This window comes from Haplochromis burtoni, unplaced genomic scaffold, assembly GCF_018398535.1.
Source record: "Haplochromis burtoni strain Fernald_Lab_line unplaced genomic scaffold, NCSU_Asbu1 Contig_68, whole genome shotgun sequence".
Classification (NCBI taxonomy): Eukaryota; Metazoa; Chordata; class Actinopteri; order Cichliformes; family Cichlidae; genus Haplochromis; species Haplochromis burtoni.
Genome location: NW_024582429.1, coordinates 1,377,261 through 1,402,101, shown reverse-complemented (window position 1 = coordinate 1,402,101; position 24,841 = coordinate 1,377,261). Strand labels below are relative to the sequence as shown.

Here is a 24,841-nt window from a genome sequence, read left to right as displayed (position 1 = left end):
GTTAGTGCTGTTTTCAGTGTTACAATGTAAACAAAGGAGTGTAAGAAAGTAGTATGCCTCCAGTTTTTGAGGTGCTACAACTCTTCTCGAGGCCATTAGAAAAATTTAAATTCATCAAATTCCCATAAACCAGTTCATACGCAATTTGGGGCTACTGAGGCATTTGAGGGTCTGGGCCTGGGGCGCGAGCCCGGTGAGCAAAACAGAAAAATAAGCAAACGGCACTCGCCCTGTGCTTCCTGCCACCTCCACGTGAGGTGAGACGCAAATGCAAATCAGACCCGGGTAACGACGAAGCAGCAATCTGACGGCGTCTCGCTTACCCGACGACGGAGATATCGACAAGAAGAACGTGTCACTTCGGAGTACCTTTTCCTCACCAATTACAAAACTCAAACTCTGTGTTGTGCGAAAAAATTCATTAGGCTTGAAGTGTGTGTTTTGTGCCTCTGCTGGTGGTTCGGGCGCCTGTTCCAGTAGAGACAGCATAATACCTACAATGTAACAAACAGGAAATGTTTGCTGTCTGCTTCATTTCAGAGACACCGATGTTGCCTGGGGAAAACAAAAAGCAAGCAATGTCTGTTTGTGTTTGCCTATGTAGTGTACACAGGTCCAACATAATATTGCATAATGTCTTCCTTGCAAATAACTCGGTTTGAAATGTGATCCACTGCACTGCACACATGTCGCGGCGTGCATAAAAATCAGGCTGATTGGGAGTGACTGAGGAGGTGTTTTATATCTCCGTCCACTGTAAAATGCTGCAGCGAGTGGCGAAGCTGTAATTCGTCCGTGCCGGTTGTCGTTTTTAGAACGATAAGGATTGAAAAAAATAAAAAAAAGAAGCGGGAGTTTGTTTATCGATCCCTGCTCCTGCGACAACTACATACAAAAGTAAGTGTGATTTGTTTGTGGCGTTTTTAACGGCGCACAAACTCATGCATACATACAAGTGAAATGAGAGGCCTTTAGGTGTCCCGGGCTGGCGCACCAGAGGGACTGTAAAACATTGATTAGTCATCGTTTCACTCCTGATGAGATTCCAGCACTTCAGTTGATGGGAAAGAGGGAGATCAAAAAAAGAAAAAAAAGCTGTGTATATGCTTGCCTTCCACTTCCAGAGTTCCTTATCTCTTCTTTTTTTCCTCCTGGTATCATGGAGTGAATGCCCAGTCTTAAATAAGGAAAAAAAAAAACCAAAACATGTAATTAACATAACTCCCACGTGTTCTCACTGTCTGTAATTCTCCTAAGCATCTCAAACAACAGATAAAAGCGTGGAGGCATCAAACAAGTAACATCCCGTCAAAGAGCCCGCGGCCATGCAGGGTTTGTTTCAGGCCATTGTTCTGAGAGAGAAACTCTTTATTTCTGGAGTACAATCCTCATCCCTCCCACCATCACCAGCTGCACCCCCATCACCACCAACTCTCCCTCTTCACAGAGCAGTTCTGTGCGTTCAGCACATTTCAGCACAGTGGATATTTGAAATGTCAGGACATTTACTCTGCTTATGTGAGGTAGATCTGAACTTCCATACCACTAGGCACATTCTTGAACCGGCCACATGTATTATTCATCCCCGGATGTATACAGTGCCAGTGCACTTGACTTTGTCAACGTTCTGTAAACACATGCACTAAATTATTGAGGTGTCTGAAGGAAGGCCTGTTTCTCAGGCTGGTGGGCCCAGTGCCATGACAGGTTGGATGGGCAGTAACAAGGAGCTGCGTAAGCAGCCCCTGAAAACCATTAAAAATGTACGACTCGCCGTGTCCCTCTAGCCAGGCAGAGGCTCGTCCCGCCACCCGCCGATTCAGCTCACCTCTCAATAACCACGGCAAAATACACCTGCCAATCTACTCCCGTCAGCCTGTCTGCGCGACATCACTGTCACCTCCATCAGCCGGGGATTATCAGCCGTTAGATTCGGATACAGCCGGGTCAACTCGTAATCGCTGCAACCGGAGCCCCCAGACGAAAGACGACATAAATTCTCAGAGCCTCGCGTGAATCTCCTAAATCATGTTTTCCTCACAAGTGTTTGTTCAAAAGCTCTTCGATATGATGTTTCTAATGGTACACAATCCAGTAGATAGTAATTTCCTGGTGGTCTAATTGGTCCCGGGGGGAGTTTTGTCTTCATCTATTATGAGGAGACCCACAAGACCTTTGCTTTATTAGATTTATGACAGCAGAGAGAAAAGATACTAAAGGTGTAATTTATTAACAGCCATTTTTAATTGAGCTGCGTACTTTAGCTGCTTCCTCCTTGAGGTTTCCCGCGTCTGTTCGGAGTCAGTAGGATGTGTCACTACAGAAAAAACGGCTACAAATATTTTAAATGACAAACGGCAGCCGATTATGTTGACGAATTACAGACCGTCCTTTAACCACATCTATGTCGGGCATGAAGCTCTTCTTCAAATCTCGGTTGTGGGTCATTTTCTATTTTACGATGAAAAGAAACCAAAAATATGTTGAAAGTCTCCAGCAGTTATTTTCTATTCCAGCTATGTTATGCAAACTTTTTCTATTGAATTAAAATATGTTTGCGCCATATTTTCACTGTGTGATTTTGCATAGCCACACTTAACCATTAGCCCCAGTCTAGCCGACTGCAATGCTATATGTCTGCTTACATCTGCTTTGCTAAAGGGATGTTGTGGATGAAAGGTCCAAAGTTCTCTCCAAGGGATCAATTATTGATCCTTAAAGTCAACAAGTCATAACAAACTAACATCTCTTAAAAATTGGGTAATTCATAACTGGGGATCCATACTCAATCCCACTTGTCAGAAAAATAGAAAATGAGGCTTTTTACACATATACTATATATTATATAGAATTTCAGCCTTGTGTTAACCCTTATAAATAAAACAGCAGCACAATCGCTCTCCAGCTCTCCCTCTCACATTGACAATATTTGCAACACAAGCCAAAGTTATCTCCCCAAAGATCTTCCCACCTCAGCCGCTCACATGCCCTCGGTGCGCATGCCTAAGGACCAAAAGGCAAAAGCCAAAGCAATTAGAAAAGCATCTCCTCCCCTGAAGATGGGTCCCTAAGGAGCGCAAGTTAAAGCTGAAACACCACCAGCTCTGACGCAGCAAGGCTCTCACCATTTAGGCAACGTGCTTTGTAAAAGCATGGTCATCATAATCCATCTGTTTTTAAGATGCATCCGAGTAGTTTTCCACATCCATCTTGTGCAAATTAGAATTTCTAAAGCATATGTGAACCAGAGCTGGAGCCCGGCTGAGATGATTGCAGCGGTTTTCTATAGTCTCCCGTGGTGCTCTCCCTGACCCCGAGTCTGTAATCTATATTTTCAGAATAATACTGAGAACCAGAGATGTTCAAGGGCATAACCCTCTAATCTACTCCACTTGCCATGTTCTTGGAATGTCCACAACCACTCTTGATCTCAGAGAAATAAAAGCTGCACTTTACAACGGGCTTCTCTTCAACACTTTGGCTAGTCTAAAAGAAAAAGTGACAGGTGCAAATATGCTTACTGGTTACATCATGCGTTTAATAGCTGACACACTTGCAAGAAGGAAAACACACATGCTCGCGCGTGCACGTCGCACGTGACCGAGGCAAACACAAGCCGAGAGACAGACAAACACAGAGCATATGCTCCTTCCACAATGATCAGTGACCTCCCAGGCTCGCAACACAGTGCTAAATGAGCAACTTTCCTCTGCGGAGTAGTCAATAACCACACAGCCACAACGATCGTGTCAGCGTCCAGCCTGGCCAACATCCCCCGTAATTAATTAGTTCATGTCTCCTCCGCTCAGAGAGAGGGAGACAGCACAAGGCATATGTACTCATCCATTACATGTGCTATCCAGGGGTCAGTGGCCCTGGCAGGAGCAGTCGGCAAGAACGCCTGCAGACTTCAACCCCAGCCCATTTTAGAAAATTGCCTTTTGGGTTAAGAAATCGCGGCTCCTGGCTGCTGTGTCAGTCAAAGACAATTTGATTAATATCAATCAGCATTAGAAGACAGCAGATCTATACGCTTGAGGACAACTTGTCCAGAAGCAACACCGGCCTGGCCTGAGTGGAGTCTCTGGGCGCAGGATGGCTGGAATGAGGCAGCGGTCCAATCCCTTCAGCCTCGGAGAGCGGGCCTCGGCTTTTCCATCTCTGTCTCAGTTTTTCACTTCTCTCTCAGCTCCAATCAACCCTGCCTATCCCCACATCACCGCCCTGTCATCTCTACCAATACCAATCCCACCATCTCTGCACAACACTCCCCCCACCCCACCGCCCCTACAGCCAGACCCTCTCTGAAAGTCTCATATCGCCCTATGTGAAAAACAAGCCCTATATCTCTGAGTGGGGAGAGAATCAATCTCTGCTCACTCTGTGGAATCCCTGACGGTCAGATAGGGTGGAGGGAAGAGAGGGAGGGGGGGGGTATTCGGCACATCAGTCTTCCCTTTGGTCACATGCTGCCTTTTTGACTTTGTGCTGAGTCAGGATAAACACTAAGGACAAAAGCCGACCCCCCCGATCACAGAGCATTCCCTTTATCGATTCTCTCAGCAGCCACCCTCTGCGACCGAACAAAGCACAGAAGCGCGACACATCTGTATCAATCTGTGCATTCCTATAAGTCTGCACTTTGAGCATCTGCGTTGCCTGTGTGGGGTAGCATTTTAATCAAGGCCTCCGCATCAGATTAATGGAGAAATTTGATAAACGTTTCCTATTCACGAGCAGATTTTTGCCAACTCAGGACTTCGGCTCCGAGCAATGGGAAATGAAGAATTAGAGCGGAGATGAGAGAAGTGAGATGTTTGAGGTCATCTCTTTAAAAAATGACTTTTAATCAGAATTAAAACCGTCCGCAATATCCCAGTGATGATTTCATTACCGGGGAATCAAGATGTCATCCATTTTAAGGACAGGACGTCAGAAGTTTGGGGGGCTGGATCACGTGGCGGCGTTGCAAAATCCCGAGCAGCTGCTGGCAGAACTAGTCACAGTCATCAAGACAGACAAGTCAGGGCTCATAAAATATTCATGCTTTAAATTTTCTCTCTGCAAAGTGAGCCTTCATAGATTTAATTTTTAATGAGCATTAAATATTCCCAACAAAAACTAATTGACATCGCTTTAACTATCGCAGTTAAATTTATGTACAGTAATTGAGTTCATCAACCATATCTGTCTTGAGCCAGTATCACCTGTAAGAAATATGTGCATCTTCATGAAAAGCCTCGTGCTGTCCAGCTACAGCGAAAGGACTGCAAAACACAGAAGCTGAGTAATAAAAAATCAAAACAAAAATCACTTATAAAACTCTTCCTCCCCATACAAAACACACCTCCATTTTTCATTACGGCTTAAACGGCTGCACGCGAGAACACAGACAATGGCAAACTTTCATAACAAATATAGATTGGTTGTTTTCTTGCTCTCTTTTGACATTGTCACAGAGCTGGGATAATATTGATGGCGAAATTATTCTATTTATTAAGTAATCTTTGCAAGGCTGGGTTTCTATCGCGTGCTGGTTCCACCGGCTTCCACAGTGGCACTTTACGGGGCACATTGAACCGTGTCACCGCTAAGCGAGGCTGACACGTCGGGAGATGAAAGTCTTGTCATTCATTTACCACTGACAACCTGTGTATGCTAATGTCCAAGCATCTTTAGCTCAAGACGGAGGACAGTTCTGCTTGTGTCGGCACACAATGGGGCCTGCGGGGAAATCTGCAGGGACGTACAGTTCAGCACCAGCGCGCGCCTCTGAACAATGGAAGACACCGATGCAGCATGTGGGCTATAATGGCGACACATTCTGCATTAATAAACTGCATTGCTGCATATATGCTTAATGATGTTGTGCATTTGGGATTTTTAGTAGCATTGTTATTCTTCTTCTTTATTGTCTTACACATAGTTGGCCACTCCCCAGAGGACTGGAAGGTAAATGCCATCCTATAACAGCAAATACTGCCATTACATCAGAAACTGGTGCCGTGGCCGAGACTTTTGGTGGACTGGCCACCCTAACACCGGTCGATGACATTAACGGAAGTCCGCTGTCGGAAGTTAGAAGGATGGCGTTGGAGTAAATCTCAGCCAGGAGACTGTGGTTTGTGTCCTGTTTAAGAGCTCTGCACTTTGTTTTCACTCCCTAGTTAGATTTAGGCACAAAGCCCTATTTCGTTAGGCTTACCAAAAGACTGTGGTTTGGATAAAATATGTCCCTTTACAACATTTACCCTGCACATCATGCTTACCCACTGATTTTAAATGTGACACCATGGAGTCTTTCTCCATATGTGACAAGTTGGGAGCGAGAGAGCCGTCTCAGTACTGCCATAGGCCAATGCATCACAGGACTAATACCAAAGGACAGCTGTGAGACGCTCGTGACTTTCAACACAACAGCAGCATCGTGGGAATAAGACTGGGATGGACAATTGTTCTAGGTTTACTAGTCAAAATGCAGGATAGTTCATTAAGCAGTTACTACACTCTAACCCTTACCCGAGCTGTCAGTGGTGGGATACTCAAACTGCCTTTAAGGGAAAGTTTTTATTAGATTTATCTTCCAAGATGTGTTAACCTAACAAAAATATCATTGCTTTGACACTACTGCCCTGGAGCGCTGACTGCAGTGACCCGTGGATCAATGTTAGGTAGCTAGCAAACGTTAGCTAATTAGCACTTACTTTTACTTTGACAATGAAGAATTTATTGTCCTTCACCTCCCCAGGGCAGCATTATTGACCCATGCGAGTAACATACTTCTGTACATTTTCACCCTGGCTCGGGTGTAAGATAAAGGTGAGCACTGCCAAAGTGGAGCTCCAGCAGGAACTCCTGTGTTTCTAGTCATCTAAATATTCAGTTCATCACATGTCCACAAAACCTAAAGAGTGTTGATATATATTTGCTTTTTATTGAAGGTGAAATATGTGTGGCTTGGACAGGACGGACAACTGACAGATCCGACAGACAAATTAGCATACAGAGATGGTGTTTTTGCCCTCCCACGCTTCCTGTGCTGGTTAAAATGACAACATGTCCTTAGTCTTAATTTTAAGGCCTTGTTTAGAATTTTTGACCTATCTTGGTGCATCTACAAATGAATGTAAACCTAACAGTCCTGCAGCAGAAGCAACATTAGGCAACAACTATTAAAATGTAATGTTGTTATCCAATAAACTCTCCTGCGTTACATCGTGCTGTTGCAAAGCTTTAAAGATTGTACAAATGTTGCTATTTTCACTTGTCTAACACAAGCAGCTCTACAAATGATTGTTTTTCTTTATTTATTAATGTCATAATGTGTATATATGTATTGTATATATATATGTATATATATTATGTATATATATATATATATATTATATATATATATATATATATATATATTATGTATGTATGTGTATGTATGTGTGTGTGTGTGTGTGTTGTTATCTTAAAATAAACAGTTTTGCACTTAGCGATGAGAAACGTGCCATACAGGCGCCTCCAGCTGAGCTCTGTGCCCGTCACCTGGTAACCAAGACAAATACTAAATTCTTCAAATGCTGCACGTCGATAGAATTCACCTTTGAGCAATATTGACATACAGTTAGCTTTTCAAGTATTCACTGGGGCTATTTAGAGGGCAATAATTACATAGTATGGATCCCTGTTTGTTCAATAAATTCTCAGAGTGGATTGATACATTGAATGGGTGGACGGTGTATTTAGTGATTAATGTAAAAATCTATCACATAAAATATTCAAGAGGTCTGCAGACTTTTTTGTAGAGTTTTGATTTCACGTGTCGTCGACGCGGCTCGTTGGAAGTCTTGCTGTCCCAACGCCTGATTTCCAGCCATCCGGCAATTTCAACAGGCAGAAAGGCAAAACATGAACGAAAACGTGGAGCATACATTATATTGATGTATTGATCGTACACATCTGTTAAGGCAGTCGTGCATGGGAATGACTTAGAGCCAGTGCAGATGACTAATTCTGCTGAAAATCACGGCCATCAGTGTTTCTCTCATTTCCATTACTCAGCCATGTAATGTATGTTGATTTTGGTTCCTGTTCATCCCCGAACAAATGCTGCAGACTCCAGGCAGACTTATGCTGTTGCTGCTGTCAGGGCCCTGCATTTCCCTGCCTGCGCTCGCAGCTAATGTCTACGCCGCAGCACAGACGGTGCACGCACGTGCTCCTTTTGACCACATCAACAGCACGGAGCTCTAAATGTAACCGCTCTGCAATTACAAGCTTAGATCGACCCGGTTAATAAAACAGTCCATTTGATCTGCCGAACCCGTCCGTGTTTTGGCTCTGAGGTACAGTGCGTGTTGGTGTCGTGATCAGATGTATCGAGGCAGACACCTGACATGCTGGTGTTACTTTCACAGCAGCTGTCACTGCGCTCTGTCAGTGATTGACTCGCACCAGATTTGCTTTAAGATTAATATTTCATCTCTCACTTAATAGAAAAACAGATGTTCTGCAGCCGTGTACACTGGGAAATAAGCTGGTGGTAATGTATGCATTACTTACAGCCAGCTAACTAAATTTAGAATGAAATATGCATCTGACAGATGCCTCACAATCAAGTTCCAAAAGCCTATAATGGGATATCGACAGATTTCATTTATGCAGGGCAGACTGACCTCATTGGGGGAACTAATAAAACTTTTGGTACATTCAACCGGAAAGATGCCCTGGCTGTATTTCAGTCTTAGGCAGCTCTCTGGGTGCCCTTTAAAGCATTGACCTCTTCACAGAGTGAGGGCTCCTATGTGATTAATACTGCTAGGCATTTATTGGCACACAAGGCACTTTTACCAATAGGTCACCTTCTTGACCTCGGCGCGAGCACGGAGATCGAAACAGAGTGGACAGCAAACTATATGGCTTAAGGTGGTAACAACAGGCAAAATACCAAAAAAGCATCTCAAACTCATAACCAACCCACACATATAAAGCTATTTGGGCACGCACACACACACACACACACACACTTACAGATCCTTAGTCTCTATCGCATTCTCCAAGACCCACCCACACAACACACACAGCCCGGGGCATAAAAGGTTTCTGCGGCCAGAACACAAACAAACTCATTTGTAACCTGCCACGACACACTCCAACACACACGCGCACGCACACAACAGAAAAGCCAAGTAACATTATCCCTCTGTGCAGCTAGATGGATCAGACTGTTTATCAGAGGCTCTCCACCAGCACATTGTGAGAAGGATCATAATGTCACCAATCGATTCCACGACAATCAATACAGATACCTGTTCGGATATCTATTGATGCAATTTAACACGGATATTAGTCCACGCTCAGGTAAATGTCAGGAGTTCTGCTAAACAGCATTTCTGGGTCAAAGCTGAGCGGAGAGGTGCCTACGTGACGTCCAACAGTTGCATAAAGTTAACTTAAAGCGAACTAAAATGGTGCTAAATGATAGAAAAAATGTTACGTTTTGAAAAGCCTTCCTTTTTTTGCCTGTATCAGGTCAACAAGCTTCCTAAAAATAGGAAACAATTTGTCTTACATAAAGCAGGATAGATGGAGCATCTGAATAAGAATAACAAGCGACCAGGAAATGGCGATGCAACACAACAACAAATGCACACTCTGGTTTATCAGCAGTAAATAGCCAGTGCCATGTTTCCACGCTCCTTAATCATACTGATGCATGTACACAAACACAATGCGCGCACGCGCCTCTCCTCTATCTTCCACAAGCAGTTGAAAATACGCACACGCGACACATACGCGCGCTCATTCGCACATATTTTCCGAGACCAAAGGAAGAGCTGACTGCAACATTTTTCTCCACTTCAAAAAAGTAGCCAGTGTCAAAATGATAAATGAGGGATCATGAGGGAGAGCGTGCATACTTACATTAGACTGCACAGGAGCTTCAGGACGAACGCTGGTTTCAGATGGTTTCAGCGCCGCTTTAAGGCTGCCGTTATTACTCGGAAGGAGTCGACATGCAAATTGCATGCCACAGCAGTGATTAGCGATGCGAAATTACGATCGGGGTAACAAAACATCTTCGACACAACAGGCGTGCGAGGGTGTGCGACCTGACATTACAAGGGTTGGGTGGTGATGTTGTGCTCCTTATACAGGTGTTGGCTGGTAAAAGGTTGATTGCTAATTTCCCAGAGGTGAGTACAGCTCACAGATGTGTGCGGAGAACATCCGATAGGCCCTCAGACTGCTGATGCAGGCCAGTGCAGGGATATTTTCAACCCTCATTTATAACATCATTTCAGCATCAGTTACAAAATGGTGGCGAAAAGATTGATGGGTGGCGAGGGCTGGTTAATATGCGTGATCGGAATGATACGCGTGGCGTGCCGTTTGGTGTTGTTGTTGCGAGGGTGACGGCACAGAAAATGAAAAGACAAGCTGTCGGATTTTCAGGATCAACATTAATTCCAATAAAGCTGATATTGACATGTAAGCATTTCTGTGCATATAGCAACTAATCAGCATGTTTTCTATGCTCATGTTATGACTTTCAATAAAGTTCAAAACTGCTTAAAGGGACAGTCCGAAAATCAAGCTTGCATACTTTCTTTGGCTCGTAGTCCTTCTTGTCTTTCCACACTGTTTTGTGAGTAACCCGAGCATGTGTACAGCTGAGCTGCAATGTCTCTTTTCAGAAATCGTGACCCAGATAAATGTTCACCTCCTGCTGCGATTATGAGCCACACCTCGCAGGTAGATGCACGTGTCCTTTTGCACAAACATATGTTAGAACAGTGTAGCTCAACAGAAAGAAAATAGTCTGTGCTCACAGCGAGGCTCCGGGATATTTTTGAGTAACCAGGTCATGATTTCTGCAAAAAGAAACTGTTGCAGAGTTTCTCTCCATTTTGGGGGGGAGGGAGTCTTTTTGAGCAACACAGCATGAGGTCCATTTGGCTCCATTATAGTCAAGAGAAGGCGAAATTTTAAAGCCAGCATTTCCAAAAAATGGGAAACGTACACCGAAAGGATGTAGATGGATAAGCAGCGCCACAGGCCAGAGCGAAAATATATACATTTGATTTCATGATCAGCTGTTTGAACGTCTTCTCGGTGTAATTTTCTCTGCTTCGTAACCACTTTTTTATCTTTTACGTCTTGCTTTTACGGGATGGTTTCGGTCCAGCAACAGCGGGTTGTAAAAACAATTACAAGGTTTGCTCGCAATGATACCGTAGCACTTTCCCAGATAACAAAAGAAAGGAAAGCCCTTGCAAAGTTACTGCACGGGCACTGCCCAGCACACCCTCAGATCAATTACAATGTAATTACAATAGCAGACAGAAATACAACCTGGGTCTGTGCTCTGTCTGCACTGATAACTGATAGATAAGCACCTGAGGGATGGCTGAGAGAAGCACCTGGGCAGAAACACATCTCAATGCTGTCAATAAATTACTCTGCTGGGACCGTTCTTTCCTGGGTAAGGCTACACGATCGGTGGGCACCAGCCACATCCCAGCCTCCCGTGCAGTCCATCTAGCTGTCCGCCGGGAAAGACAAGTTGGAGGGGGGGGGGAGCAGTTTCGGATACTGCGGTAGAAACGGGCTCGGCTTTCCATCGCACAAGCGCCACGCGCTTGACTTTCTGCGAGCCCTTCAGTAACCCTGTGCAATTTCAAAACTCTGATCAACCCTCAGCTTATCGAGAAGCACTCGGAGCTAAAACGTGTGACACCGATGCAGATGTGCCAGTGATCCTCGCTCAAAAGGATGAGTGGGAGAGCAAATTTCACTGCAGAGCGTGCACAAAGACAAAGAGATCAGTGATAAGACAGAGAAGTGCACCCATATCGACTGCTGTCAGTTAGGAGCATGTTAAGGAGTGTATTAAGGATTAGAGGGGATTAGTCATATCAGATCACTAGAGGGTTATCAGTGGTCGCAGCTCCACAATGAAGAGCTCCCGGCCACTCCAAAACATGCAGCATGCCGTCCTCTTACAAGTCTTAATATTAACCCATTAAGCTGGACGATTTACGAGTTTGGAAAAACAATTAAGGCCCGTGATTTTTATTAGGAGCTTGATTGAGTGCCTCCTCCCCGGTGTCTCGACATTACCAAAGTTTACCCCCTCCAGAGAACAGGGGCCCGCTCCAAATATTACCGTGATTTAAGATGCAAAACCAACACACATTAAAACGGCTCAGAGCTTATTCCATGCTCGCTTCCACACAAAACCAATTTAGTTTCCATTGATCGCTTTTCAAGCAATTAGATTTCCATTGATGGAAAAAGTAGAGGCTGCTTGTATGAGACGGGGAGGGTCAGCGGTTGGGCACTGTGATTTGCACGTTTATTCAGGCCGTTTGACCACCTCCTCTAACCTCTGACAGATCCCTGGCTCCCTCACTCCTTCCTTCCCCTCTACCCCTTCCTCATCCCCACCTTCCGGACAACAAATAATTCAGCCAGCATGAAAAAATGCCTGGCGTCAGATTATATATCCGTCTTTATTTCCGATATTGCCTCTTTGTTTCTGCAAACTTGGCTGATTTTCTAAATTGTGGAGTATTGACTGTTTCAGAGCCTGACCAAGCGAGTCTGATGTAACACATTGGAGGTAATGATATCCCAGCGACGGGAGAGGCAGTGGCTGGGGCAGCACTGGACGATGGCCAGGCCCTGTAACCATTAGTCTCCTCGGGAGCCGGAGTCTGTTCCGTTCCAGCGTGGCAGGGGCTCGCCATCAGCACAAACGGTAACCCAACTCAACCAGTGAAACCACCAGAACCCCTCCCGTGTGCCCACCACAGACAGAGATGCCATCGGGAATCACACGGCCAAGGTCATTCCTCATCTTTCTGCAAAAATCTACGACATGCTTAATCCTAAACTGCCGCCCGGCCGACCGCTTTTAAAAGTGAACGATTACATATTCAAAATCCACCGCAGAGGTTAAAGGGTGAAAAGTAGATTCAAGGTATAAAATAGGAACACTGAATGCCATTAATGTGAAAGTAGGGAGTAATTCCCAGCATGCTCCCTGAGGAAATCCACCTATCGCCAAAGCCCGGGGATTTTGACAAATGCCTTTCTCAACACCAGCAAAGGAGACAAATGTTACATTTAAACAGAAATACTTAATTTCCGCTTTTGGTGACTTGCAGCAGATATCATTAATCAACAGAGGCCTACCACGCTCAGTGAGCCTGCTAAGAACCAGATGATCGCCTTCTCCCACTCAATCCATCAAGTATGATTGGAGAAAGAAAAGGTTCAAAAATTTTGAGTTGCACCCACGCAGGAAGAGTAATTACCCTTGTGCCAGTCGCCGAGGTGTTCCTGTGACACCTCGACCCTCTGTTTATCATGCACCAGATTACTCACGGGGGTGTCGGTGCGGCATGACAGAACCGGCACCTGCACCTACGTTCCCCTCACTCGCCGCGCCCCAGGGAGACAAACGTGACGTGCAAGTGTCATATTACAACTTTTAACGAGGAAACTTATTTTGGGATCCGGGAAAAAACAAAGCGTAACTTCGTGTGTAGAGAAGATGCCGAGGTCCGGAATTTGAAGGATGGCATCTCTGTTCCGTCATTAAAAACCAATCTGTTGATTTTTGTCATTATCTTGGAATGTCACATCAACCAATCGTTGTGCCTAAAGCATATTACTCACTGTCTACTTTAGGATGATATGCATTGAAGCAGATTTTTTATAAAGTGCTATGTGCAGCATTTTGAACATTAATGCATCTTTGTCAAAATAATTGTGATGCATTTGTTTACCTCACCATTATGGCCCGTGCCTCTAAAAGGGTTTGTGGTTCTAAAAGTTAAAACCGCAGTGCTCCCCAGTGCTGTTTGCAAAGTGTTGGGCTTTTTTCTTAACTCTAAACGGTAATTGATTAATCAAGCTCTGTGACTAGGAATGCAACTCCCGCCTCCCTGTTTGCATAACTGTTTAATAGTTAAAGTAAAATAAATTAAGATACTGGAAAAATCTTACATTTACAAACAAATTATGGTCTGTCAAGAAATAAAAGCACTGATGTAGGTGGGGAAATACCTGTACTCTGACAGCTCTCCGGGGAAATTTACAGTGGTATAATAAAAATGGTAAATTTCCACAGCATTAATTCCAGCAGTGTGGGATTCTCACCACTCTGCTGCTCAGAGTTGCTGTTTTGAACAAACCTCGTCCTACTCACTATCTAATCAACACTGCAGATAAAAGTACAAATAAAATACTTCCTATGTATTCCTGTTCAGCGAGAGCTGGCGCAGAGAAATAGGTGTTAAAAAATAAAGCCGAAACAAAGATAAGAACAAAAAAAAAATAAGATGTATATCTGCCAACAGAGTAAACTGTGGTGAGGAATTTCAAACGTGTACTAGTGAAATCGTCGCCATGCAGACTACGCTATGTGAACAGTATAGGTGGAATATACAAAAGCTTCAGCCCACATTGTAAAACATTAGAGACACCTAATTCAATAAATTACCTATAAATATTCACTTGATCAAAAGTGGATGTTTAGTGCAATGCAAACACACGTGATACTGAATTTATAAGTGTGGGAGCTCTCAGCTTACATGTCTGTAACAGCATCTCAAAGCTTTTCTGCTTCATAAAGAAACTTTTTGTGGTAAGCAGATTTCCCCGAATCTAAGCTCAGTGGCACACAGTTCAGGCTCATCATTTCACCAAAATATACAAAATTCTGTGTTAGGACAACATTGTTTAAGCTGATGTTAATATCATTTAATGACTTTAATGCAAATGAGTTTTATTTCTTGCTCCAGGAAGCCGCTGTTTACTGTACACTCAATTAAATCCTCATCATACCAGGACAGCTTATGTATGCTTTTGTTAATAGAAGGTTAAGATGAAAATGGGGACAAAACACTAATGAGCTGCTGATTATGCACCAGACTCATATTCAGTAAGAAACAATGTATGGTTGAAACGCATGTCGCACCAAAACTAGGACTTTTTTTATTGTTTTAAATACAATTTTTTTGTGTTTTCCAGAGTTGCAAGTAATTGGAAACACATAAATAAATGATACATGCACCAATTTTCTCAGGCACAGCCGTCTGTTTTTAGTAATATCAGCTGCTTACATTTAAGGTGGTAATACCTCAGTATAGGTCTGCTGAAGGGAAAGTTTACCCAAAATCCCTCTGACCTGCGGTGGTATCTATCCATCTCGGCTGTGAAGACATCCATGTTCTCTTTTATGTTTACTTTCATTAATTTCAAGATAAGGCAGAAACGATAGCTTAAAATCTGCTACATATACTCCTATAGGCCAAAAGAAACTCCTGTGACCTCCCTCTTTTTGTGCACTGTATAAAAAAAAAAGAACAGAGAATGGATTTTCGGTAAAACGGCAAAGCGGATTTGTTAAAATAAAAGATAAACAAACTTTGCGTTTCATTTAAAATGGCAGAACATGAGGAAAGAGGCAATAACAGTAAAGCAAACAGGCTACTGCCTTTGCACCTCTGCTTCTTGCCTCCCTAGTGATACATGCCAGAGATAACAGCTTAATTTCAACCTCAGCACTTTTACTGCACTGTCCAAGGCATTCACTGCATCAATGTATCAATGTAGCGCCATGCTAGTCACTCTCCACTGCGACAACTCACAATTTTTCTATGATGGAAGCTTTCAGAAAAGTGCCACGATTTAGCTCACACACCAGCCGCCCTCCTCTGATGGCTTTGGTCTTTGGAGACTCTGCTGGCTGTTTGTTTCTCTGAGAACAGGTCACAGGGCAGACTTTTGATTGAATCCCCCACACTGTGACGAGTGAAGGGGGCGGAATCGTTCTTGATTTTGCTGCAGAAGCTCTTCCCACTGCAAAACATTTCCTCCTTCACTTTGAAAAGCAGGTGCTGGAGCCACTTCAACACTGAGAGGGGAAAAAAAATAACAACAGAACAAAACACACACACACACACAGACACACACACAGTATCGTGTTTTCATATCTTTGTGGGGACACCTAATACCCTAAACCTAACGTAACCTATTTATAACCCTATAACACAAAAACCACATTTTGACTCCAAAAAATGCCTTTAACTTGTGGGGACCGGGATTTCGTCCCCACAGGCCAGTTGGTCCCCACAAGCATGGTAAACTTTCAATTTTTGGACCCCACAAAGATATGTAAACACGTTCAAACACACACATCAAAGAAGCTGAAGACTCTTTATGTGAAGAGCTCCAGTGAGCGAGTTCAGTGTGGAAGAGGAAATGCTTCGCACTTACCCCCCCCCACACACACATTTAATGACCAAGATCAGATCTACAAAATGATATATCGTGTACTTCAATCTAAGAAGAATGAATACTTGGAAAATGTTATTATATACACTTCAGCGAAAATGTTTCAGTTCTGAGTGAAATCATAAATGTTAGGCAGCCGACTTCAAGGGTTTCGTTTTTCCTGAAATTTGAATCGATACTGAAAAAAAAGAAACAAAGAAACTACATTACACCTGTTTTTGGGCCACGCTGGTGTTGTTCATTTGAAGCGCTGCGCAGTCATAAGAGAGGATTCATAAAGAGGTTACACAGACGTGTCAGGTCCCGTATTTGCTCGCTTTAATCGCCGCACTACGTTCTGAGCTGTGGCTTCACCAAACCGGGCCTAAATAGATCACGTTCCGCACAAATCCTCAATTCGCTTCCTCGTGCATCCGGTGTAGCGGGAGACTCCGTGCCACGCTGGCCGGGATTTCCTCCGAATGCCCAGCTTTGCGGAGCACTGACCCCGCGTGGCACCGGCGACATGGCGGGCATGCCAGACTGTGATTAATGCTGACATAGGATGCACCCTGGCTGCCTGGGGTGTTAAGGCCACCGTGGAAGAGGAGATCCACCATTGTCGGTGCGTCACGTTGAGAAAGTGGCCGCATCGCACACCGCCTCCGTCTGCAGGGGGCTGCAAAGGCCAGCGCTTAAAAGGGCAAACATGAATTGAATAGAGAATATGCTTTGTAGCACTTTTTTTGTCCTCCCATTGAAAAAATATTTGCTTACAGCAGCTGGATTGTTGTGAAATAGCAGGGTGCCATCTCAAAAACAGGAACACTTTTTCTTTTAAGCATCCATATATACGTATGACTAGACATGACAAGCTCTTTTCAGCGCTCATGTTTGCAGCACTTCGCTCATGCATCTTCACATGAGCAATGATCTAGCAACTTAAAAGTAATACAGCCATCTATACCCTCTCACACAGAGACAGCTCTGTGCAGGCATGTCTCCTGTTATCCATAGGGAGGGCAGAATGAAATGTGCTTTTTATCACGTGTCATGAACGCTCCTCATGCCTTCCCTCCCCCCTTTCATTCATATCCATGTTGAACCTCCCGTCAAAAAAATATTGGCAAATGTTGTAATTACGTGCAGAGGATCGGCGCCTCACATGGCTCGAGGCTGGGCGCAGTCCTGGGCCTGATATTTCAGCTTTATCATATTTTAGTTTTATTTGAGGACGGTGGCAGCACCGTGCCTCCAGTCAGCCATAATTGAAATGAGGGAAGGAAGATGTAGAGGCTGTGTGCCCCACTCCTTGTAATCAAGCCCTTAGTCCTGTGCGCTTCACCATTTTTCAAAGTGAAATATCCTCACAATCTTTATAGTAATACGCAGCGAATCCTCTTCATGCCTTAGCCCGTGGGTAATTAGGCATGAGAAAGTGTACTTTTTACATGCAGAGGAGCCGTGTGTTAGCAATGCCGGGGCCACAAACAGGGCCCGGGATGCTGCGAGTCCACCAAAGGTATTCGATTAAATTCAGGATAACGCACGTAACAGCGTAACAGCTGCTTTGTAACTAATTTATTGTGCTTTTTGCAGCAGGCGTGAGATCAGTATTCAACGAGCGATCCTATCTGTTTTCCCACATTCGCCGTGTGGGTTGCATGTGGGGCTCATGTGTTCGCAGCCGGATAGTGAAAAAGTGAAGCCGGGGGACTGATGGAGAAGTTGATGTATGATCCCTGGTGGCTGAGCTTGTTTGAAGCGTGGAGCCGGGCAGGTGATTCGGAGGCGCCGGCTCTTTAAACAGCGTAATGAGCCAGAGAGGAGGCCCCCCCCCCCCAAAGACACACATACACACACACACCAGACGCCCCTCCTTCTCCCTCCAGTATATCTGAATGTTATGAAGAGATTTGAATTTTTAGGAAATTCGGTTTCTGCATCCTGTTCATTTAAAGCTCCAGTGATCAGTTATTAGCAATTAAAATCAATCAGTATGAAAGGAAGTAGGTCCTCCAGCATGACGGCCCCACAGCTGTCACCACCCCCCTGACTTTTAACCTCTTTCAGCCCCTCGTTTTGTTCAGTCTCCTTGTTAGTCAACTGATAATACATTGGAGCCACGTGTCAGTCAGTTTGCTGTGGAGTTTTTCTGCCCCCTAATGAAGAAAGCAGAAAAAAATCAGTTATTCCAGCTTTAAGTTCTGTGTCAATATTAAAGATAAAAAGGCCTAATACGCAACAAGACCCATGCACAATATATGAAAGGAGTGAGAAACGGCTCCTTTATTTCCACAGACACGGGTGCTCCGCTTCAGGTGAATGTGGCGTGATCAATTTTTGCATATTTATGAATATGATAAATATGATATCGATTTCACCCGCCCTACCCTCGCCTTATATTCCACTTACATTGCAGGTTTCATACAGATTAGATCCTTAGAGGGTCTTGTAACACTGCTCTCTACAAGGGCAGCAGTGCACTCCCACCAGTGTCTGATGACACTCTAACAGGTAAGTACACGGGAAACAGGGTGGAGGGGGCGGTGTCACGGCGTGGGCACAGAGCAAGACAAAATGAAAGCCGCTACACGTTTAGATAAAACGAAACAAAGGCCGAGTGAAACTGGTCCTCGTGTACAATTTACCGCGCATCTCTTCGCAAACACATTTCCTGCAAAGCTGAACATAACGGCGGCTTCAGCTCGGGGAAGAAACAAAGGCGAGGGGGCACGCGGGGGAGAGAGACGGGCTACGGGGCTTCTATGCGGCGTTTCATTGCTGCTGATAATATATAAATGCATGCACACATGGATGCTGCTCGTAAATGAATAAACACATACATCAATTTCAAAATCCAACACATTTGAATTTCAAATGCAGCGGTGCCTTTCTCTCTCTCTCCCTCTCTTTTTTACGATATGTCTCATTTCTCTTGTGGAGATATAAAAGGAGAGGGCTGAGAGGGAAAAATTAGAGGGGTGGGAGAACAAATGCTGTATGGAATTTGAGATTATGTATTTGGTTTGTGTGTTTCCCTCCTGTTTAAATCAAACATGTGGGGGCCGCGTAGCCCTGGGCTTGTTGCTGGTGACAGTTTCAGTGTTTCTAGACTTCTCTCCTCCCCCTTTTCAGCAGCAGTCCTGAATTGAGAAGCGGGGTGGAACGGGGTGTGGGCTTCTGGCGGAGGGTGAATTAAATAGTCACTCTCTCTCTCTCTCTCTCTCTCTCCCCCCTTGCACTTTCTCTTTTTTTCAGTGGCGTTTAAAATCAATTCATTCAGTGGACTGCTGACACAGCCCGGCCCAGAGAGCCCAGGATTTATGGCTCCCTCTAATGGGCATGCTCTGAACCAAAGCCCTGCCGTCAGCACAATCCTGCCAGCCACCCATCCGCCCCGCTCCCTCACTCCATCTACCTTTTAAAGATGCAGGCATCCCTCCTCTTCCTTCCTCTGCTCCTCCTCCTCCTCCCCCCCCTCTCCCCCTGCTCGCATCGCCCCGATGCTGGCGGCAAAGAGGCCCTGCGAGCGCGCTCAGGATCCAACAAATTTATAACACGACGCAAACAACAGCATCTTCATTTTGTAACGCTGGGGTGTTAAATGCCTTCTCTTTGTGCTTCACGGTGATTAATATCAGAGGAGTTTCTCTTCCAACAAGTGGTGCTTTCCAGAGCGGTGAATAATACCTTGCTAACTATTATTAGACATCTATTAATATCTGCAGTAGTTCCCATAGCAGCATTTTATTTATTTATTTATTTTTGGATAAAGAGGAGCACATATTTTTCTGTAATGCAGGCAGACATTTGGTGTGGTGATGACCGAAGAGCACTGTGATTACTCACCGTAAAAGCAGAGGATTTCTACTTCTCCAAAAGGAAGAAGAAATAAACATGTTCAGCCTCATTCTTTTCCTCCTTCTAATCATTAAAATCCAAGGAGATCTTATCTAACAAGTGGTGGCTCCCGGAGCAGTATATAACGTCTCTGCATCCATTATCTCGTCTGACTAGTGGCACTACCTAAGGTCTTGTGAGTGTATATATATTCATGTATTCATAACCAAGTCTAGTCGTGTCACAGGATCTGAAACAATTTATGGCGCGGAGAAGAAAAAAAAACATGATTGAAAACACTCGCCTGTGAACTCAGTCAGTGTAAAGGCATAAAAAAATGATCATGGCCCGAATTGCAATGACAACACCAAGTCGCTCCTGTGCACTTGATTCGAGTGAGTTGGCCAGTCTCTCGGCAGGAGGCTGTGCGCCGCTGCTTTGTGTTTATTTCTATGACAGTATGTCTGCGCGCACAAAATATGCCACGCCACTCTTGACCCCATTATATCCTCAGGCAACGTGGCAATTTGCAGACAAATACAGACCTTAACTTCAGCCCTGGAGCCTGCAACTTACATCCTTCTCCATATTCCAGCTCGGCTCCCGCAGCCTGTCAAGGCGTTATGGGCCCTGAATTAGCCTCCCATTACAGCAAGGCTCCAGCTTCCCCCTAAAGTTAACCATAACTGACCATTTGCCGTGGCTTCATTATAAAGCCATGCATGTAAAATCAAGTCGTGGTCCCTGGCCGTCACATTCGATTTCAAAATACAATCCCCAGCTCCCCCTCTCGGAATCTCCATCTTTCTCTCTTACTTAAGTTCAACCTTCTCCTTGTTTCATAAAATATGATCTGATTAAAATAGATTACACACCTTGTTAGCGGAGCGTTTCATATTTGATACAGTGTTGCTTTAAGATGGGCAACCTCCTTCATGATTCAAAGTGATTGTGGCCTTGTTCTCTGGCCTATTTGTTTAATAAGCTCTGCTACATCAGCGGGCCTTTTAAGTGAACACGCTCCCCTGCAGCAAAGGCAAAAGATCAATACCCACACCTGTAAAAAAAAACACACAAGAAATTTTTTTTAAAAACGAGGAATCACGGCGGCCAAGGATTTTCTCCGTCTAAGGAGTGGGAGGCCAGATAATAAGCAGCAATCCTGACTGTATGAGAGGAAACCCAAAACAGGAAGCAGCTTTTATGCGCTGACCTGTAGGGAGAGCTGCGGGTCAGCTGTGAAATATTCAGGCCCGATTAGCCCAACGCCGCTTAAACTAAAGCTTTCCGATCGTACGAGGTATGCAAATGGGATATTGCAAACACAAAGAAGAAAGGCAGCGTCTTTGAGGGTAAATGAATTCATTATAATCCTCACCTCATCTGCTCGCTGATGGAAGACTTCTCGTGTAATCGCTGATGGGGGGAAACCTTCCACTGTACCCAGGGAGCTCAGATGTGGGAATAATACCGGGTCGGATCGCCTTAAAATGAAAATAATACTCCCCCATTTACCGTGAACAAAGTCCATGTAAGAGGGTATAATGTAATACTGTGCTTGAGGAATGTAATTATCATTTAGTGGGTCCGTGAGCTGTGTTTGACAGGGCCTGAACTGCATGAAAAACTCATTTTCATTTTTCTTATTATATCATGATTATATAAACATTCTTAACCAGTGGCCACAGCAGCAGCAAATTATTGCAAATTAGCCCCATATTGCCAGTTTTTAGCGGAGGCAAATGAACAAGCACTACAACTCCAGTGTTTATTCCATAAATCAGCCAAACGCAGCACCTGTTGAGAATGTAAATAGCTGAGGCTATTTGATTAAACTTGCATCAAAACATTTGAAGAGCTCTGCTCGTTTTTGGGGCTGTTTATCCTCCTGTTTTCATCTCCACGTTAAGTTTGTTCTCTCCGCCCACGCCCGCTGCAAGCCGAGTTTCGATGGGCGGTGATGGGGGAGACATAACACCCACCAGCTATACGTGGGGTCACGGGAGGTCCGTCATTACCGAGCCACAGTGGTGATCACGGCAATAATATAGAACTATAACCGAGCAATTAGACTAATGGAAAACGTCCCTATTTCTCCCGGTGTGCTGCAGCGAGACGCGCCGCATGCCCCGCGGGCCCCCCGCTGAGATGAGGCTGGAGATATGAAGTGGAGAGGAGGTAATGGCTGGGGCCCATTGATCCTCGCTGCCACCTGCTATATGGCTCCGCAGAGGACGGGCGAGGAGGCTGAGAGCTTCATCTGGGGAGAGATCACACCGACTCCTGGGCTCTCAGGCATATGGATAAGAGTCTTTTTCTAGTCTTCCGCTACTTAACCAGCGCACATCAGCACAATATGGCCGGATAGGGTAGAGTAGGACGCGCATACATACAGCCTTTATCGCAGTGAGAGAGCTTTCACACCGAAAGGGCGTGAAGCTGTTTCCTCAAACTCTGGAGTGTTTCGCCCCTGGTGTGAAGAAAGGTGACGACCGCTGAAATAAAAACCACAATAAGTGGCAAAGGTCTCGCTCTCCTTTTCTTTTTTGTCTGCACGCAGACGAGTTGTTGCTGCGCTGTAAAGCCACAAAATCATAACTCATAATTTGTGTTCGTGAACATGAATTCCAGCGCTTGTAATGTGATGGAGATGCAAAAGATGCCTGTAGCCCTCGCCTCCAAATACGAGGTGTTAAAAAGCCAAAAAAGCTGGAGTCGGGTACCAAAACAGGTTTTCTCTCTTAACAGCTGTCACAAAGGTAATTCCTTTTAATTAAAGTTAGGAAATAGGCTGCTAACACACTGCACCCAATCACAATTTGCTTTGCCTCACCTTCAGCACCTGATGCCACTGAACTGGACCTCTCGACAGCCTTTGCCGCGTCGGTGCCTTTGGGAGAGGTTTTATTGGAATGTGACGCTGACTTCTGTCTCCGAAAGGCAGCAACAAAGGCTCAGTGATGTGACAGTGGCTTTATCTATCTTTTATATACAGCCTATTATATTTGTATATAATATGATCGCTCAGAGAGAAAGTCGGATAAAAGAGAAGCTCTTACTTTTTTCTCTCCCGCTGTGCACCACTCCGACATGCTGTTCATTTACCCGACGGACACAGCAGAGAGACGGAGAGAGCTGTTCCCGTGCAAGGTGAGCAAGACGTTGTTGTCAAGCAGGAGGACACTGTGCAGATTTGTTTTGCTAGGTCTTGCAAGTAGGAGCTAAATCTCTAAAGTTACAAAGTTAGCGACAGCGCAGTGAACTAAAACGTGATGATCGCAGCTGTGAGCGAGAGGGGCGTCGAGATGGTTTATAAATAAAAAACAAATACCTACAATATTAATAAATGCCCTAATTCAAACTGACTGGTCAGGATTGGCATAGCAGACAGAGTGGCATTAAACAGGGACTGGTGACCCCCACCCAAGCTGGACTTTAATGCTGTACCACCCTGGGAATCATTTTATTGCACTCCCTGGTTGAATTTGAAGTGTGCTGCTTCCCTGAACATCCCCAGCTGCACAGTGCGTGTGCTCTGATACACATGAAACCACAGCCATGACCTACGTCACAGACCTCTAACAGCCCCCGGAGCACATGCATACATCACCGGGGCGATGTGAGCAGCTGTATCACTGGAGAGGTAATCCCAGTCCCTCTTCTCTAGTAGCTGAAAACATTGGAATTTTATCTGTCCCTTCACTATAGTAAAGTGTGTTTTTAATCAACATCAGAATAAGATGCTTTAAAAAAAATGTCACAATGAAAATAAAGCACTGAAAGTGTTCTTTTTTTCCTGTGGATAATTTTTGAAGACAATTTTTTAAAAATCTGGTTTCGATCTTTTAGCCTGTGAAGCCAAAAACAGGAGGAAAAAATCCAAAACTAGACAAAGAATGTGCAGCATGTTCACAGTGATGATGTTCACAACTTAAACCTCTGCTCAGGAAAAGCTGTGGATAAATTAACTCAGTGTAAACTCCACTTGGCTATAAGATAAGATTAAAAAAAAAGTCAACCAGAACACAACAGACCAACAGGAGGGGGGGTCCGAAGGGGGTTAGTTAAGAGTCTGACCTGCCCAGCTGGGGGTCTCCATGTACAGGTGAAGCCGGTCGGCCTGGAGCTGGGTCACTCGACTCGCTGCTGTTGGCACAGGTGCTGATGAATCCTGAAAATGGAGAAGAGAGGAAAGCTCCTATTAGAAAACAGAGTGCAGCAGCGAGAGGAGGCGATTCATTTAATTATGCGCTAATGAAACAGGGAACAGAATTCAGCCGTCTACTTTTACTACTTCATACTAAAGCTGTCACAATATCACACTTTTGCTTCACGGTGATCAAACATTTCACAATAACAACATCGATGTGACGCGTGCAGAAAATCTGAAAAACACAGTGAAAGAAATCATGTTTGTAACAGCAGATTTTCATCCAAAATCCAAAAATATATCCTAAACATGAAGGCATGTTTCAGGTTAGTCCTAACATGACATGTGGAAGAAGACAGGTGAACGCAGTCAGTGTGCTACAAACACCTCAGCGATATTAACTTCACCCATATGTCGAGTACACCTGATGTACAGTGAACACTTACTTCACAAAGACATTTGGCTGGTAATATTTAGAGACTTTCACCTTTTTAGATAACATAATGGAAAAATTCACAGGGAAATACTTTTTTTCTTCAGGCCTGTAGAGCTGGATGGTTTTCACTGTGTGAT

At 44.5% G+C, this 24,841-nt stretch overlaps 1 protein-coding gene across 10 annotated transcripts in view; it reads right to left on the bottom strand.

The window, feature by feature from the left end:
- LOC102308260 (RNA binding protein fox-1 homolog 3) overlaps positions 1-24,841 on the bottom strand; it is a 436,461-nt gene that overhangs the window by 193,650 nt on the left and 217,970 nt on the right. For all 10 annotated transcript variants that reach the window (XM_014334179.2, XM_014334182.2, XM_042221529.1 and 7 more), the window contains one exon: positions 24,196-24,289. In XM_014334179.2, coding sequence (XP_014189665.1) covers positions 24,196-24,217 — 22 coding nt within the window. In that variant the 5' untranslated portion in view covers positions 24,218-24,289. The remainder of the gene's footprint in view (positions 1-24,195; positions 24,290-24,841) is intronic.